Source organism: Pseudorca crassidens, chromosome 5 (assembly GCF_039906515.1).
Source record: "Pseudorca crassidens isolate mPseCra1 chromosome 5, mPseCra1.hap1, whole genome shotgun sequence".
NCBI lineage: Eukaryota > Metazoa > Chordata > Mammalia > Artiodactyla > Delphinidae > Pseudorca > Pseudorca crassidens.
Genome location: NC_090300.1, coordinates 100,735,994 through 100,753,484, shown reverse-complemented (window position 1 = coordinate 100,753,484; position 17,491 = coordinate 100,735,994). Strand labels below are relative to the sequence as shown.

Genomic DNA, 17,491 nt, shown 5'->3' with positions numbered 1-17,491 from the left:
TGACATTTCTGGGAATGAATGAGTAATTTTGGTTTACTCAATATTTAAACTTTAAGTTAAAAACTAAAAATACAGCTTCCCTGGTGGCACAGTGGTTGAGAGTCCACCTGCCGATGCAGGGGACATGGGTTCGTGCCCCGGTCCGCGAAGTTCCCACATGCCGCGGAGCGGCTGGGCCCATGAGCCATGGCCGCTGAGCCTGCGCGTCCTGAGCCTGTGCTCCGCAACAGTGAGAGGCCCGCGTACCGCAAAAAATAAATAAATAAATAAATTTTTCTCTCTTTCATCTTTCTGAAATAATGAAATCCTACCTAAGTAAAATGAAAATAAGACAAACAGCATCATGTAAAAGTCTCAGTCTCCTAGTCTAGATAGCAAGCTCCACAAAGAAAACATCTAACTAAAGCTATACCCTAAACAGTTCTCCAATTTTCTTATTTGAAGCTTGTGATATCTCTTCTCCTGATTGTCCCCAAAATTACAGAGCAGATAATTGGTTCTGATGGAGGAAAAGACATTTCAATCAAGGAGACTGAAGATGTAACTCTGCTGAGAAGCAATTTCTTTCTTATAGTCAGCAAACATGTATTGAGCGTTTAGTATGTGCCCAGTACTGTGCAAGGAAAAAATAATAAAATGTAGGGTCCCTGCCCTCATGAAGCTTATTGTCAGGGAAGCAGAGAAACTAAAAATCACAGTATAGTGTGATGAGTGCTATGATACAGGAACAGGCTGCTTAGCAAGACAAAGAAAGGGATCAAATGCAGATGTGGCAGGTGGAATCAAAGAAGAAATGAGCTCAATGTTAAATATAATGAGCTCAATATAAATCAGTAAAGGGGAAAAGGAGAATTGCTCCCAAGATAAGAGAAAAAGCATGAGCTCAGAGGAATAAAACAGCATTATACATTCAGTGAACTACCAGTAGTTTCCTAAATCTAAAGCACAGCATAAATATGGAAGAGTGGACATACACAAAGCTAGAGGTAGTCAAAGGTGAAATCATCACGGACCTTGTATGCCAAGGTAAGGAATTTGAACTTTATCCTAAACTTTATGTGGAGCCACAGAAAGATGTTAAACTGGAGAGTGACAAGTAACATCTACCTTTCAGAACGAATACTTCAGCAACAATACAGAGAAATAACCTAGAAGAAAAAGACTATGCTCAGGAAGCCCAATCAAATTACGATCCTAATAATAAAGGCACAAAGTTATCAGGGCCTGAACTGAGGCAGTGGCAATAAAGATGAAGAAAAGATCATTTCAAGACAGATTTAGGAGGTACAAATAACTAGACATGATAAATGATTGGATAAAAAGGATAAGGAAAAAAGAGGAGCCAGGACAATTTCCAAGTTCTAATTTGAAGAACTAAGTGTAAAGAGGAGTCATATATTCAGACAGGGAGGAGATACAGAGATAGGAACAAGTCTGAGAACAAAGACGATGATCCACTTTGGAACAAGTTAAATTTAGGACACCTAGAGCTGAGGGAAAAAGTCTGGACTAACTAGTAGTTCATCCCAGTAAGTGAACAGAACAACACACACACAGTGAAAACCAAATTAGAATCTTACTGGGACTCTTCACATTATATTTAAATTTCATGGACACATAATCTAGCTGCTAACAACTTGTGGTGAAAAAACTATTCCAAGAGAATGAAACATTACACTTTTCCAATCATGCTGATCTAATTGAAAAAAGGACAGATATGGGATGAGGGGATAGATGTCATTTGGAAGAGAGCTAAAGCTTCTTTTCAAGAGAATCAAAGGGATTGGAAGGGTCATTCCTTTAGCCCCCTTTATTTAGATCTAGCAGCACAGTAAGGGAATAGCTCACCTGTACTAAGGAGGAAAAACACTGGACTCCAGGACAATGAGAGCAAACTGCTTCATAAATTACTGAAGCTAAGTTGTTTGACTCTAAGATTTTGGGTGCTTTAGAAAGTTAAATTTACATCAGATATGATCTAGTACGGAAATTCCTGTTACATAGCTTTTTATGTTTTTGCCTTTTTTAAAAGAAGTGTCCTTGGTGAAAAGGGAACCCTCCTCTGCACTGTTGGCGGCAATGTAAATTGATACAACCACTATGGAGAACAGTACGGAAGTTCCTTAAAAAGCTAAAAATAGAACTACCATATGACGCAGCAATCCCACTACTGAGCATTTACCCTGAGAAAACCATAATTCAAAAAGACACATGCACCCCAATGTTCACTGCAGCACTATTTACAATAGCCAGGACATGGAAGCAACCTAAATGTCCATCGATAGATGAATGGATAAAGAAGATTTGGCACATATATACAATGGAATATCACTCAGCCATAAAAAGAAATGAAGTTGAGTTATTTGTAGTGAGGTGGATGGACCTAGAGTCTGTCATACAGAGTGAAGTAAGTCAGAAAGAGAAAAACAAATACCATATGCTAATGCATATATATGGAGTCCAAAAATAAATGGTACTGATGAACCTAGTGTCAGGACAGGAATAAAGAAGTAGACATAGAGAATGGTCTTGAGGACACGGGGAAAGGGAAGGGTAAGCTGGGACGAAGTGAGAGAAGCATCAACATATACACACTACCAAATGTAAAATAGATATCTAGTGCGAAGCAGCCGCACCGCACAGGGAGATCAGCTCGGTGTTTTGTGACCACCTAGAGGGGTGGGATAAGGAGGGTAGGAGGGAGACGCAAGAGGGAGGGCATATGGGGATCTATGCATGCATATGGCTGATTCACTTTGTTGTACAACAGAAACTAACATAGCATTGTGAAGCAATTACACTCCAATAAAGATGTATTAAAAAAAAGTGTCCTTTTTAAAAATACAATTAATGTATAATACTATGTTCAGATGTTTTGCCAGAGTTCTTTAATATTTAAAATAATTGTGCTGAAAGTTAACAGGTTTTCACTGGATCTTGGCTTAAAGCACTTACAAATCGTTATCAGATTACAGACCAAATAACCAAAGCACCATCTAGCTAATGACAGGATATGCTAATTGAAAGCAAAATACCTCCCCTAAAAAATACTCATTTAAGGGTTAAAACTGTAAGTGGAAATACATTGAAAATATTAATATGTTACAGATGACAAATTCCCAGAGCTAATTCCTAATTTTTAGCCCCAAACTTCATATATAATTCTTTTAAAAAATATAGAACAAAACTTGTTAGTTTTCAAAATTAAACCGCATATTTATTATCAAAAATCTGGGAGTAATATTTCAAAATCATCTCCTTTTTAAAAAAAACGCATGTAAAATACAAGGAAGCTCACAAAGTCAAAGTAGTAACGACCCAGGTTAAATAATATTTAAAAGGTATGTTAAAGATGCAGAAAATTTAAAAGATCTACAGATAGATATACATACCTGTTTTATTTCTGCATCTTTAACACACCTTTCAAAAAATATTTAATCTAGGTCCTTACCCATCTATATATATCTAGTTCTTCATTTTATATCATATGTGAATCTCTAAAAATATGTACATGTGAATCAAATTATTAAGCTAAATGCACTAAGAATACTTGTTTTTAAAAATAATTCTATGTCAATCTAATGAAATGTAGAATCATTAACTTTGTAAATTAAGATTGTCAACTTTAAGATTTGAGGGAGTCACACCTGTATATGCAGATTTTCTTAAAGATCATTTCCAACAATCTTATTTTGAAGACTATTGGACTTAAATTATTTCAACTGCGGTAAGTTGAACAAAAGCAATACTGAACAACATACCTTTCAGATAAATTAAGGCTTTGGTGAAGAGGTTCTAATTTTTGACATGTCTCTAGGCTGTCAACAGATGTCGAAGGCAATGAGTCTGATTGCACCTTGTTGGCATCACATAAATTAGCATCATTTTTAGGTAGGGTCTTTCTGAATTTTCGTCCTAAATCCGTCCATAGGACATTCGTCAACATAACTTTGAGTTGCCTGTTACACACATAAATAATTAATACATACAGTACTAAACATTATATAATACATGAATTCATCACAAATTATAACAAATGAAAACTTCCAGGAATTCTAAATTCAGTCCTTCAAGAAATTAACCAGAGTAGTAAATATCAAAAGTAAAAAATATGCCAATCATTCTCAAATATACATGAAAAACTAAAGCACATTTCACTTAAATTGGGACTTTCTTCAGAATTCTATCTAGTATACTACATCTGTGGTCACACACACGTACAGCTGTTGGATTGCTGGTAACCAATCTGTGCTTGGTCACACTACAAGTGGAACAACAACACACATCTGCACATCATGTCACAGAGGCAACCGCTTTCTGCACTAAAAATGTATTTTTGTTTTAGTATTTGATTTGGAAAACATAATTAAAACTAAGGATAACAGTACAACATCTACAATCTTAACCCTACACAGTCTTAAGATACATTTAATTTTACCTTATTTCTAAAAATATGTCAATTTAAAACACTTACTGTACCTACAAAAATTTCAAAAGTAAAACTGATAAATCCAAACACTTCCAGCTCTGCCTCATTACATTTTGCCCATTACTCATTCAACATATCTATGTGCTGATAATACCTGAAGAACTGTGTTCAGTTCTAGAACCATGAAATATAGTTTCTTCAGGACTGTGAACAGGCTACCAAGTAGATGTGAGACAATGTCAAATGAGGAATGGCTGGAAGAATTGGAAATGTGTGATCAGAAGAGTGTCTATTCTATTCCCTAGTACCAGTTTTAGGCACTGTTTGTTTAACAAATGTTAATAATATTAAGAAAGAGAAAGCAAAGTGTTCGTGTATTTTTAATATAAAACAGAGCTCAAAGAAATCACTTGTTTGCCGCAGCCACTTGGGGCTGTATCTTCAGATCATCTGGAAGAAGCGGGATAGAAGTCTTCAGAGGAACCTCTATAGAACACACTGAAACTCCAAATACTTTAAGTTTATAGATTTTAGAATTATCATTAAAGAATAAAGAGATGAGTGAAATTTCTATGAATGAATAATAATTCATTCTTCGTTCAACAAATACTTACCAAATACCTTCTAGCAAAACAACTGTACTAGTAGAATCTGGAGATTCAGCAACAAACGAAAGAGTTACAGTTCCTGCCTTCATGGAGCTTACATTCCAAAGAAGAATTACCCGATTAGTTATTTAATTACAACTGTGATGAGCAATACGAACAGAAAATACAGGTGCTGCATTTCTTCTGAACCAGATCAGGGAAGGTTTTACTGAGAATATGACATTTACGCTGATACTGTCCAAAGGAAACAAGTGGAAAATGGAGAGTGGTTCAAAAAGGAGGACAAAATGTAAATGCTCAGACAAGAGTAAAGCTTGTTCAAGGAAATTAAAGGACTTACCTGGCTCAAGTGCTTAAAGTGAAGAGGAAATTTGTATAAGATAAAGATGGGCAGTTAGGCAGGACCCTGTGGACTATACTGAGGATTTGAAACTTTAATGTCAACAACAATATCAATCCCCTAGTTTTAACAAAAGAATCATGAGACCAGAGCTGTATTTTTAAAAGATGACTTTGATCTTTTATGAATAATAAAGAAAACACCAAGAGAAAAGGGTAATAATGAATTTAGAGAGGAAATGGTGCTTAGGGATAGTTTAGTGGAATGGTGGGAGCAGAAATGGGAAAGAAGAAAAGGGACACAGACACAGCAAATGTAGGCAGTTGACAAACAGCTACAAAAGGGGGATATAGGACAAGAGCTGAAGATAAATGTGAGATGCAAGAAAGGTCTTCTTAGTTAGTTATTGGTTGGTTAGTTAGCTTAAGATAGAAAATAGCTGTGTAAGTTTCAGTGCTTAGGGGAAGAGGTCAACAGACTAGGAGAGGTTGAAGATACAGGAGACAGTATAATTAACTTTATAATTAAGTTTCTTAAGAAGTAGCATAAAAAGAGCTAATATTTACTGAACATGCACCATACACCAGGAAGCATGTTAAGACCTCTACAATGATTAACACTTCATTTAATCCTCACAACTACTCTGTGAAGTATAATGGTAATTATTCTTCTGCAACTGAGAAGACCAAGAATAGAATGATTAATAACTAAGTCCATAGTTAAATGAGTGAGTGGTGAGAGCGGGATCCAAAGCCACACACTCTCAACTCTGTTGCCAGCACTCTTAACTGCTCCACTGTGCTGGTTTATGGTGGGAGAAGAACCCCTTTTCCTTCTTCCAGAAACCAAGATCATTTTTTCAAAGTGATACAAAAGGTAAAAGAACACAGGCTTGAGGAGAGAACAGGTTTCAAATCATCACTGTGGAGAGGGGGAACACAAGCTGACTAGAGAAACACAGTAGGATTATCTTGAAGTTGAGGAATCCAGTAGGGTTAATAACCACAAATTTATAATGGCATAAACATACTGTGTTTTGTGATTTTTTTTCCCATCACTGCTCAGCCACCTTGGTGTCAGCACAATGCAAACAGATAATTAGGTTCACAAATGATTATTAATTACGAAGGAAAAAGGCACCTTTATAACTGAAAATCTGGTAGCTACCACCTTAACCAAGTGATCAAATGTAAGGTCACCAACAGTGGGACAAGCAGACACTACATATCCCGATATAATGCAATAAGCAAATGACATCAGCTATGAAGTACTTTTGCCAAAAATGTAACATGAACCTAATTATGAGGACAAACACAATTATAAAAATCTAGAATGTAGGACATTCTACAAGACAACTGGCCTGAACTCTTCAAAAAATCAATGTCATGGTTTAGGGGGGTCGGGGGGAGGCAGGGGCTATTCTAAGATTAAGAGACTAATGAGACATAATAACCAAAAAATAAAATGCATGAACCTCAATTTGATCCTAGATTATTTTAACAAAAGACATTTTGGGGGACATTTAGAGAATTCTGATTCTAGACTTTATATTACATGATAATATGAAATTATTATAAATTTTCTTCATAATATATTGTGGTTACCATGTAAAAGAATTTTCTTGTTCTTAAGAAGTGCAGGCTAAAGTATTCAGAGGTGAAGTGCCTGACATCTGTGACTTACCTTCAAATGGTTCTGCGGAAAAAAAATGTGTACATGAATATGCATATGTGATATGCACTTACATACATGTATGAAAAGAGACTGAGAGAAGGCAAATGTGGGAAAACATTAACAACATCTTGCGTGTTTGTTATACTCTTAACAAAATAATCCCGCCTGGTCCTGTACCAAAAAAATATGAAACGGGGAAAAAGCTATGCATGAAGATATTCATCACAGTATTATTTATAAAAGCAACAAAATGAAAGCAAATTTAAATTCCCAGCAATAGGGACTTTCCTGGTGGTCCAGCAGTAAACAATCTGCCTTCCAATGCACGAGACACAGGTTCAATCCCTGGTCGGGGAACTAAGATCCCACATTCTGCATGGCAACTAAGCCCTCGCGCTGCAACTACTGAGCCCACGCACCTCAACTAGAGAGAGGGGAAAAATAAAACCACATGCTACAATGCACACGTGCCACAACTAGAGAGAAGCCTGTGCGCCACCAACGAAAGATCCCACATGCCGCAACAAAGATCCCACGAGCCACAACGAAGACCCGACACAGCCAAAAATTTAAAAATTTTTTAAATTAAAAACATAAAAATTCCCAGCAATAGCAGAATGGTTAAGTAAACAATGATAAAGCCACTTAATGGAATGTTACTTATTAGTCTCTTAAAATCTTCTACTTTAAATTTTAAGAGAGACTGGCTGTGTTTTTTTCTTTCAACTTGTCTTTATTTCTCTTTTCTATACTAAGCAAGTACTATACTATTTACATAAAGAGAAATGTCAACCAATTAATTTTGTAAAGAATGGTAAACATCTTTACCCAGTCAAAAACTATCTATTGATTAGTGAAAAAAATTATTTTTTACATTCAGGACTACTCTTTTATAGGTTTTACAACTGTACAACTTAAAATGATCAAATGAAAATACTTCTAAAATCTTAAGGATATATAAGGTATACTTTTCGTCTGAGAAAATTACTATTAGTAATTTGCTAAATTATTTGGGAAAATATCCCAGTGGTAATTTTAATAATTTTAAATATGAAAATATCCAATGTTGGAAAATGCCATTTTTCTATTCACCCAAACCAAATAAGAATCACCACTGGTGATTTTACTGGTAATTCTAATAGTTGGCTCTAAGTGAAAAAGACAATTTGGATTCTCTGTGAAAATACTTATTTCATGTTCATAAATTTGCTTTACTGTAATCTGACTGACTAATAATATCCTAAGGCAGAAGTCAGCAATCTTTTCCCCCCAAATTAAAGGTAAAATTTTTTAAATTTCTATATATTTAAATATATTTGAACACTTCACAAGAAAGACATATGAATAGCGAATATGCACATAAAAAGGTGCTCAATATCATTAACCTCATCTTTCCAGTCTTTAAAAAAAGTTTGTCTTTTCAAAAAAGGGGGAAGGACAGCAAAATATTTCAACAGACACTTTAGAGAAGATACAAAAGAACAAGAAGCACATGAAAAGATGCTCAACATCATCATTCATCAAGGAAATGCAATTAAAACCACAATAAGATATCACTACACATACATTAAAAGGGATGATGACAGAGATTGACCATACAAGTGCTGGCAGGAGGGTGGAGGAAGTAAAACTCTTCTGCACTGCTGATGAGAATGTAAAGTGGCACAATTGCTTTTGGAAAACATTTGGCAGTTGCTTAACAAAGTTGAAAATGTACTTTCAATGACCCAGCAACCCATCTCCTAGGTATTTAACCAAAAGGAATAAAAACATGTCCACACAGGCACTTGTACATGGATATTCACAGTAGCTTCATTAATAGTAGTATTAATTTTTCACAGAACTAAAACAAAAAAAAAGTTTAAATTTGTATGGAAACACAGAAGACTGCAAATAGCCAAACCAATCTTGAGAAACAGAAACAGAGCTGGAGGAATCAGGCTCCCTGACTTCAGATTATATTACAAACCTAGAGTAATCAAAACAGTATGATACTGGCACAAAAACAGAAATACAGATCAATGGAACAAGATAGAAAGCCCTGAGATAAACCCATGCACATATGGTCACCTTATCTTTGATAAAGGAGGCACAAATATACAATGGAGAAAAGACAGCCTCTTCAATAAGTGGTGCTGGGAAAACTGGACAGCTACATGTAAAAGAATGAAATTAGAACACTCCCTAACACCATACACAAAAATAAACTCAAAATGGATTAAAGACCTAAATGTAAGGCCAGGCACTATAAAACTCTTAGAGGAAAACACAGGCAGAACACTCTATGACATAAATCAGAGCAAGATCCTTTTTGACCCACCTCCTAGAGAAATGGAATTAAAACAAAAATATACAAATGGGACCTAATGAAACTTCAAAGCTTTTGCACAGCAAAGGAAACCATAAACAAGACAAAAAGACAACCCTCAGAATGGGAGAAAATATTTGCAAACGAAGCAACTGACAAAAGATTAATACAAGCAGATCATGAAGCTCAATATCAAAAAAACAAACAACCCAATCCAAAACTGGGCAGAAGGCCTAAATAGACATTTCTCCAAAGAAGATATATAGACTGCCAACAAACACATGAAAGGATGCTCAACATAACTAATCATTAAAGAAATGCAAATCAAACCTACAATGAGGTATCACCTCACACCGGTCAGAATGGCCATCATCAAAAAATCTACAAACAATAAATGCTGAAGAGGGTGTGGAGAAAAAGGAACCCTCCTACACTGTTGGAGGGAATGTAAATTGATACAGCCACTATGGAGAAGAGTATAGAGGTTCCTTAAAAAACTAAAATTAGAACTACCATACAACCCAGCGATCCCACTACTGGGCATATACCCTGAGAAAACCATAATTCAAAGAGTCATGTACCACAGTGTTCATTGCAGCTCTATTTACAATAGCCACAACATGGAAGCAACCTAAGTGTCCATCGACAGATGAATGGATAAAGAAGATGTGGCATATCTATAAAATGGAATATTATTCAGCCATAAAAGGAAACAAAATTGAGCTATTTGTAGTGAGATGGATAGACCTAGAGACTGTCATACAGAGTGAAGTAAGTTAGAAAGAGAAAAACAAATACCATATGGTAATACATATATATGGAATCTAAAAAAAAAAAAAAATGGTTCTGATGAACCAAGGAGCAGGACAGGAATAAAGATGCAGATGGAGAGAAGGTACTTGAGGACACGGGGAGGGGGAAGGGTAAGCTGGGACGAAGTGACAGAGTAGCTATGACATATATACACTACCAAATGTAAAACAGATAGTTAGTGGGAAGCAGCCACATAGCACAGGGAGAACAGCTCGGTGCTTTGTGACCACCTAGAGGGGTGGGATAGGGAGGGTAGGAAGGAGACGCAAAAGTGAGAGGATATGGGGATATATGTATACATATAGCTGATTCACTTTGTTATACAGCAGAAACTAACACAACACTGTAAAGCAATTATACTCCAATAAAGATGTTTTTAAAAAAAAAACAGAAACAGGGGCTTCCCTGGTGGTGCAGTGGTTGAGAGTCCGCCTGCCGATGCAGGGGACATGGGTTCGTGCCCCGGTCCGGGAAGATCCCACATGCCGCGGAGCGGCTGGGCCCGTGAGCCATGGCCGCTGAGCCTGCGCATCCGGAGCCTGTGCTCCGCAACGGGAGAGGCCACAACAGTGAGAGGCCCAAGTACAGCAAAAAAAAAAAAAAAAAACAGACTCAGAGACATAGAAAACCAATTTATGGTTACCAAACAGGAGGGAGAGGTGGCGAGGGACAAATTAAGAGTATGTGATTAACCGGTATAAACTACTATACATAAAATAGATAAGCAAGAAGGATTTACTGTATAGCACAGGAAATTATATTCAGTGTCTTGTAATAACCTATAATGGAATATAATCTGAAAAAATATACAACTGAATCATTTTGCTTGAAACACAGTATTGTAAATCAACTATACTTGAATTTAAAAAATTACTGATCACAGATCACCATAACAAATATAATAACAATGAAAAAGGTTGATATATTGGGAGAATTAGCAAACCGTGACACAGAGACACAAAGTGAGCAAATGTTTCTGGAAAAATGCTACCGACAGACTTGCTAAATGCAGGGTTGCCTGCAGCATTCAATTTGTAAAAAATGCATTGTCTCCAAAGTGCGATAACATGAAGCACAATAAAACAAGGTATGCCTGTACCTTATGACTGGTATCCTTATAAAAATGGCAGAAACAGACATACACAGAAGGAAGACAACATGAAGACATACAGGGAAAACATGTAAATATGGAGGACTGAATGCATGAAGAAGAGAGGAGAGAGACACGGAACAGATTATTCCTTAATGCCTTCAAAGGAAGCACAGCCTAGAGGACACCTTGATTCACATGAAATGTGAATGGATTAAATAATCTAGTCAAAGGTCGAAATGGTGAGAGTAGATTAAAAAAAAAAAAACACAAGACTTTCTGTGTTCTGAATGTTTGTTTCACCTCAAAGTTCATATTTTAAAATCCTAACCCCCAAAGTGATGGCAGTAGGAGGTGGGGCCTTTGGGAGGTGACTGGGTCATGAGGGTAGAGCCCTCATGAATAGGATTAGTGCTCATAAAAAAGGTTCAAGAGAGTACCCCTTCCACCCTTTGAGGATACAGTAAAAAGATGGCCATCTAAGAACCAGGAAGCCCTCACCAGATACTGAATCTGGGAGTGCTATGATCCTGGGCTTCCCAGGAATTATAACACTTTTGTTATAAATAACAAATAAATGTTTTTTGTTTATAAGCCACCTAGTCTTATGATATTTTGTTATAACAGTCTAAACAGACTAAGATAAGATCCAACAATATGCTCTCAACCAGAGACACACTTTGGACTCAAAGAAATAAACAGGTTCAAAGTAAAAGGATGGAAACAGGTGTACCATGCAAACAGCAACCTTAAGACAGGTGGAATGGGCTCTATCAGTATTAGACAAAATAGACTTTAAAGAAAAAAAAGAAAAAGTCTGTAGAAACAATGAGGGACATTTCACTGACAAAAGGGTTAATTCATCAGTAAGATATACTGACTATAAATACACATATACTTAATAACAGGACCACAAGGCTCATTAAGCAAAAACTAACAGAAAGGAGAAATTAACAATTCAACAGTAATAGTTCAACACTTAAAACCCCAGTCTTGATAGAACAACTAGACAAAAATCAGCAAGGATACAGAAGGCTTGAATAACACCATCAACCAACGCATCCACAGACCACTCTAACAAACAGGAACAGAATGCACATTCTTCTCAAACACATGGAACATTCTCCAAGAAAGACCACATGCCAGGCCACAAATAAACCTCAATAAATTTACAAGAAGTGAAATCATACAAAACATTCTCAGACCACAGTGGAATTCAATTAAAAATTAACAACAGCAAAACTAAGTCATGAGGATATAATGTACAACATGGGGACTATGGTTAATAATACTGTATTGTATATTTGAAAGTTGTTAAGAAAGTAAATCTTAAAAGTTGTCATCACACACAAAAAAATCTGTAACTATGTGAGTGATGGATGTTACCTATACTTAACTGTGGTGATCATTTCATAGTATATACAAGTATAGAATCATTATGTTGTATATCTGAAACTAATATAATGTTATATGTCAATTATATCTCAATAAAAGAAGAAAATCTTTGAAATTTAAAAATACATAGAAATTAAACAATTCACACTTTCAAAAGAAGTGAATCAATCATACCAGAAATTAGAAAATACTTTTGAGCTTAATGAATAGAAAATCACAACATACCAAAATTTATGAGGTGCAGCTAACGCAGTGCTTCGAATAAAATTTAAAACTAAACACCTATACTAGAAAAGAAGACATCTCAAATCAATAACCTAACCATGTACCTTAAGAAATTAGAAAAAGAAGCACAAACTATGTCCAAAACAAAGAGAAGAAATAAAAAATAAGATTACAGTGAAACTAAATGAAATAGAATATAGAAAACCTACGGAGAATACTGATGAAACCAAAAGTTGGTTCCTTGAAAAGATCAACAAAATTTACAAGTATCTAGGTAGACTGAACAAAAAAAGAAAAGAAAGAAAACACTCAAATTACTAAAATAAGGAATGAAAGACGGGTCATCACTAACAGTATTACAGAAATTTTAAACAGTATAATAGAATACTATGAACAAATGTATGGCAACAAATTAGATAAATAAAATATACAAATTCCTAGAAAAACAAAAGCTACCAAAACAGACTCATAAAAAAAAAATAGAAAATCTCAACAGACTTATAACAAGGAAAAATCTGAATTTCTAACTGGAAAACTTCACAGATACACACACACATACAAACACACACACACACACACACACACACACACACACACACATACACACACACACACACACACACACACACACCCCACCAATGAATGACCAGATGGATTCACTGGTGAATTTTATCAAACATTTAAACAAGAATTAATACCAATCCTTCAAAACCTCTTCCGGAAAACAAAGGAAGAGACAACACTTTTCACCTCATTCTACAAGGCTATTATTAGCCTCATTCCAAAGCCAGACAAAGACAACATAAGAAAATAGCAAGTTATTTTCCCTTCTGAATACAAACATAGATATCCTCAATAAAATCCTAGCAAACTGAAACCAGTAACATATAAATGGGATCATAAATCAGAATCAAGTGACATTTATCCCAGGAATGCAAAGTTGGTTTAAAATCTAAAAATCAATTTATGTAATACATTATATTAATAAAGGATACAAATTACATGATATAAATGCAGGAAAAGCATTTGACAAAATCCAACACACATTCATCATAAAAAGTCTCCCACAAATTAAGAACAGAAGGGAACTTCCTCAACATGAAAAAGGGCATGTCTTAGTCTGTTCAGGCTATAACAAAATATCACAGACTCAGCAGCTTATAAACAACAAACATTTATTTCTCACGGTTCTGGAGGCTGGGAAGTCCAAGATCAGGGTGCTGGCCAACATGGTCAGGCTCTGGTGAAGGCCCTCTTCTGGGTTGCAGACTGCAGACTCCTCACAGTGTCCTCACGTGGTAGAAGGCACCAGGAAGCTCTGTGAGGTCTCTTTTATAAAAAGAGCACTAATCCCGTTCATGAGGGCTCCACCCTCATGACTTAAGCACCGCCCTCAATGGCCCCACCTCCAAACACCATCACATTGGGCATTAGGATTTCAACATATGAATTTTGGGGAGATATTGTACAAACATTCAAACCATAGCAGGGCATCTATAAAAAACCTATAACTAACATCATACTTAATGGTGAAATACTGAATGCTTTCCCTCTGATAGTGGGAACAAAACAAAGATTTCCACTCTCACCACTTCCATTATACATTGTACATTCTAGCCAGGACAATTAGGCAAGGGGAAAAAATTAAAGGCCTCCAGCTGAAAAGGAAGCAGTAAAGCCATCTTTGTTTGCAGATGACATGATCTTGTATATACAAAATTCCAAGCAATCTACTAAAAATTTCTAGAACAGGACAAACAGGGTCACGATATATAAATCAGGGTCAACATATATAAATAAATGGGATTTCTACACACTAGTAATGAACCATCTAAAACTAAAATTAAGAAAACACTTCCATTCACAACAGCATCAAAAAGAAAATACTTGGGAATAAATTTAACAATAAATGTCCAAGACACACTGAAAGTTACAAAACACTGTTGAAAGAAATTGAATAAGACCTAAATAAATGGAAAGATATATTCATGAATCAGAAGATTTAATTTGTTAAGACAGCAATACTCCCCAAATTGGTCTACAGATTCAACACATCCTCCATGAAAATCCTTGTTGGCTGTTTTGCTCAAAATGACCAACTGATTCTAAAACTCAGTTGAAAATGCAAGGAACCCAGAACAACCAAAACAATCTTGAAAAGGGACTTCCCTGGCAGCCCAGTGGTTAAGACTCCATGCTTCCACTGCAGGCGGCATGGATTTGATCCCTGGTCAGGGAACTAACATCCTGCATGCTGCACAGTGCGGCCAGAAAATTTTTTTAAAAAAATCTTGAAAAATATTATGAAGTTGGAAGACTCACATTTCCCAATTTCAAAACTTACCACCAAGTTGCAATAATACAGTGTACAGCACACAGCGGTACTGACATAAAAACAGACATATACATCAATGGACTAGAATTCCAAATCCAGAAATAAACACTTACATTAATGTCAACTGATTTTCAACAAAGGTACCAAGAAAAATTCGTACCTCTTCAACAAATGTTGCTGGGACAACTGCATATTCACAAACAAAAATATAAATTTGGATGCCTATCTCATGCCATACCCAAAATTAATTCAAAATGGATAAAATACCTAAATCTAAGAGCTAGAACTATAAAACCCTTAGACGAAAACACAAGAGTAAATCATCATGACCTCAGATTAGGCAATAGTTCCTTAGATATGACAACAAAAGCACAACAACAAAAGAAAAACAGATAAATGGGATTTGATCAAAGTGAAAAAAACTTTCGTGCTTCAAAGGACACCATCAAGAAAGTGAAAAGCTGAGTGAGAGAAAATATTTCCAAATCACATATCTAATAAGGACCTGTATCCAGAATATATAAAGAACTCTTACAACTCAACAATAAAAAGATAAACACCACAATTTTTAAACAATTTTTAAAAGGATCTAAACAGACATTTCTGCAAAGAAGATATACAAATGACCAACAGGCATATAAAAAGACACTCAATGTCATTAGGAAATATGTACCAAAACCACAATGAGATTATCATTTCACACCCACTAGGACAACTATGGAAAGAAGGAAGGAAGGGAAGGAGGGACGGAAAATAAGTATTGATAAGGATATGGAGTCACCAATATGCTTATTTCCTAAGGACAATTCACTTGAAAGGTGAGAATTCAGACTAAACAGCTTACAGAGTGCTCTGACATAAAATCAAGAATTCCAATTAGGACTTCCCTGGTGGCACAGTGGTTAAGAATCCGCCTGTCAAATGCAGGGGACACGGGTTCGAGCCCTGGTCTGGGAAGATCCCACATGCCGCAGAGCAACTAAGCCCGTGTGCCGCAACTACTGCCTGTGCTCTAGAGCCCACGAGCCACAACTACTGAGCCCATGTGCTGCAACTACTGAAGCCCGCATGCCTAGAGCCTGTGCTCTGCAACGAGAAGCCCACACACCGCAACAAAGAGTAGCCCCTGCTCACTGCAACTAGAGAAAGCCCGTGCACAGCGGCAAAGACCCAATGCAGCCAAAAATAAAATAAAAAATAAATAAACTTATAGAAAGAAAACTCCAATTAGTCTTCTCATTTGTGCAAACTCCCAATAACTGTAATTTTTAACTGTTACTGTCACTTTTTATTCATTCACTATTCTAAAACAGATAATACCCTTTTGCAAAATAACAACTTTTTAAGCATTTACTGATGTCCAATACTAAAATTTAGCTCCGATTTCCTGCTGGTAATAATTGTAATTTGAATCCCATAGATATTTAATTCCCGCATATCCATTATTCATTAATACTATGACTTTAAGACCAGAGTTGCTAAATGGAGGACAAAAGATGAATCCAGCATCTTAACGAGTCTATATGTAACTCTTGCTTTTTTAGCTAAAGCTTTCAAGATGTTACAAACACACAAAAACAAGGAGTTAAGATGAATTAGAATCACAGAAAGAGCTTAGAAGTAGAGGTCACTGAACTCAATCACTGTATTTTAAAAGTTGTGGAAATTTGAGAACCAAAAAGGTTAAATGAATCATTCATGGTCACACTATACATAGTATAAGCCCATCCTATATCACACACATACATATATCTTACCTTTCTGCTGATGTCTTAGAAGTGACAGGACGCCCACGTACACCTTTTTTACTTTTATGGTCTACAGAGAGGACCTTATTTCTTAGGCTCCTTTTCCACTAAGGAAAAAAAATGGGATTTGGAATTTCAATAATAAATATAGCAATATGACAATTAAGAGGCACTTAAATTTTCTTTTTATTTAGAAATTCAAGATAAACAGCCAAAGTCATAACAGTTCACAGAGGGGGAAAACTGCAATCTACAAAACACTTGGCATCTTTTGCTAATGAGGATATAAAAGTCCAATAAATTACAGAAGAAAGACATTTATGGACTTCCCTGGCGGTCCAGTGGTTAAGACTCTACATTCCACTGCAAGTAGTGCAGGTTCAATCCCTGGCTGGGGAACTAAGATCCCACATACCACGCAGCCAAAACATAAATAAATAGATAAATAAATAAATAAAGGGTCTGGACTTAATTCGTTAAAAAAAGAAAAAGAGGGCTCCCCTGGTGGTGCAGTGGTTGAGAGTCC

At 36.0% G+C, this 17,491-nt stretch overlaps 1 protein-coding gene across 23 annotated transcripts in view; it reads right to left on the bottom strand.

Moving 5' to 3' along the window:
* The window catches only part of SENP7 (SUMO specific peptidase 7), a 172,469-nt gene that overhangs the window by 84,202 nt on the left and 70,776 nt on the right, over positions 1–17,491 (bottom strand). For 19 of the 23 annotated variants that reach the window (XM_067739034.1, XM_067739033.1, XM_067739047.1 and 16 more), the window contains 2 exons: positions 16,975–17,072; positions 3,762–3,959 (listed from right to left, as the gene is read on the bottom strand). The exons of 1 other annotated variant lie outside the window; for it this stretch is intronic. In XM_067739034.1, the coding sequence (XP_067595135.1) occupies positions 3,762–3,959; positions 16,975–17,072 (296 nt within the window). The remainder of the gene's footprint in view (positions 1–3,761; positions 3,960–16,974; positions 17,073–17,491) is intronic. 3 more of the 23 variants (XM_067739053.1, XM_067739055.1, XM_067739051.1) reach the window with 2 other exon arrangements.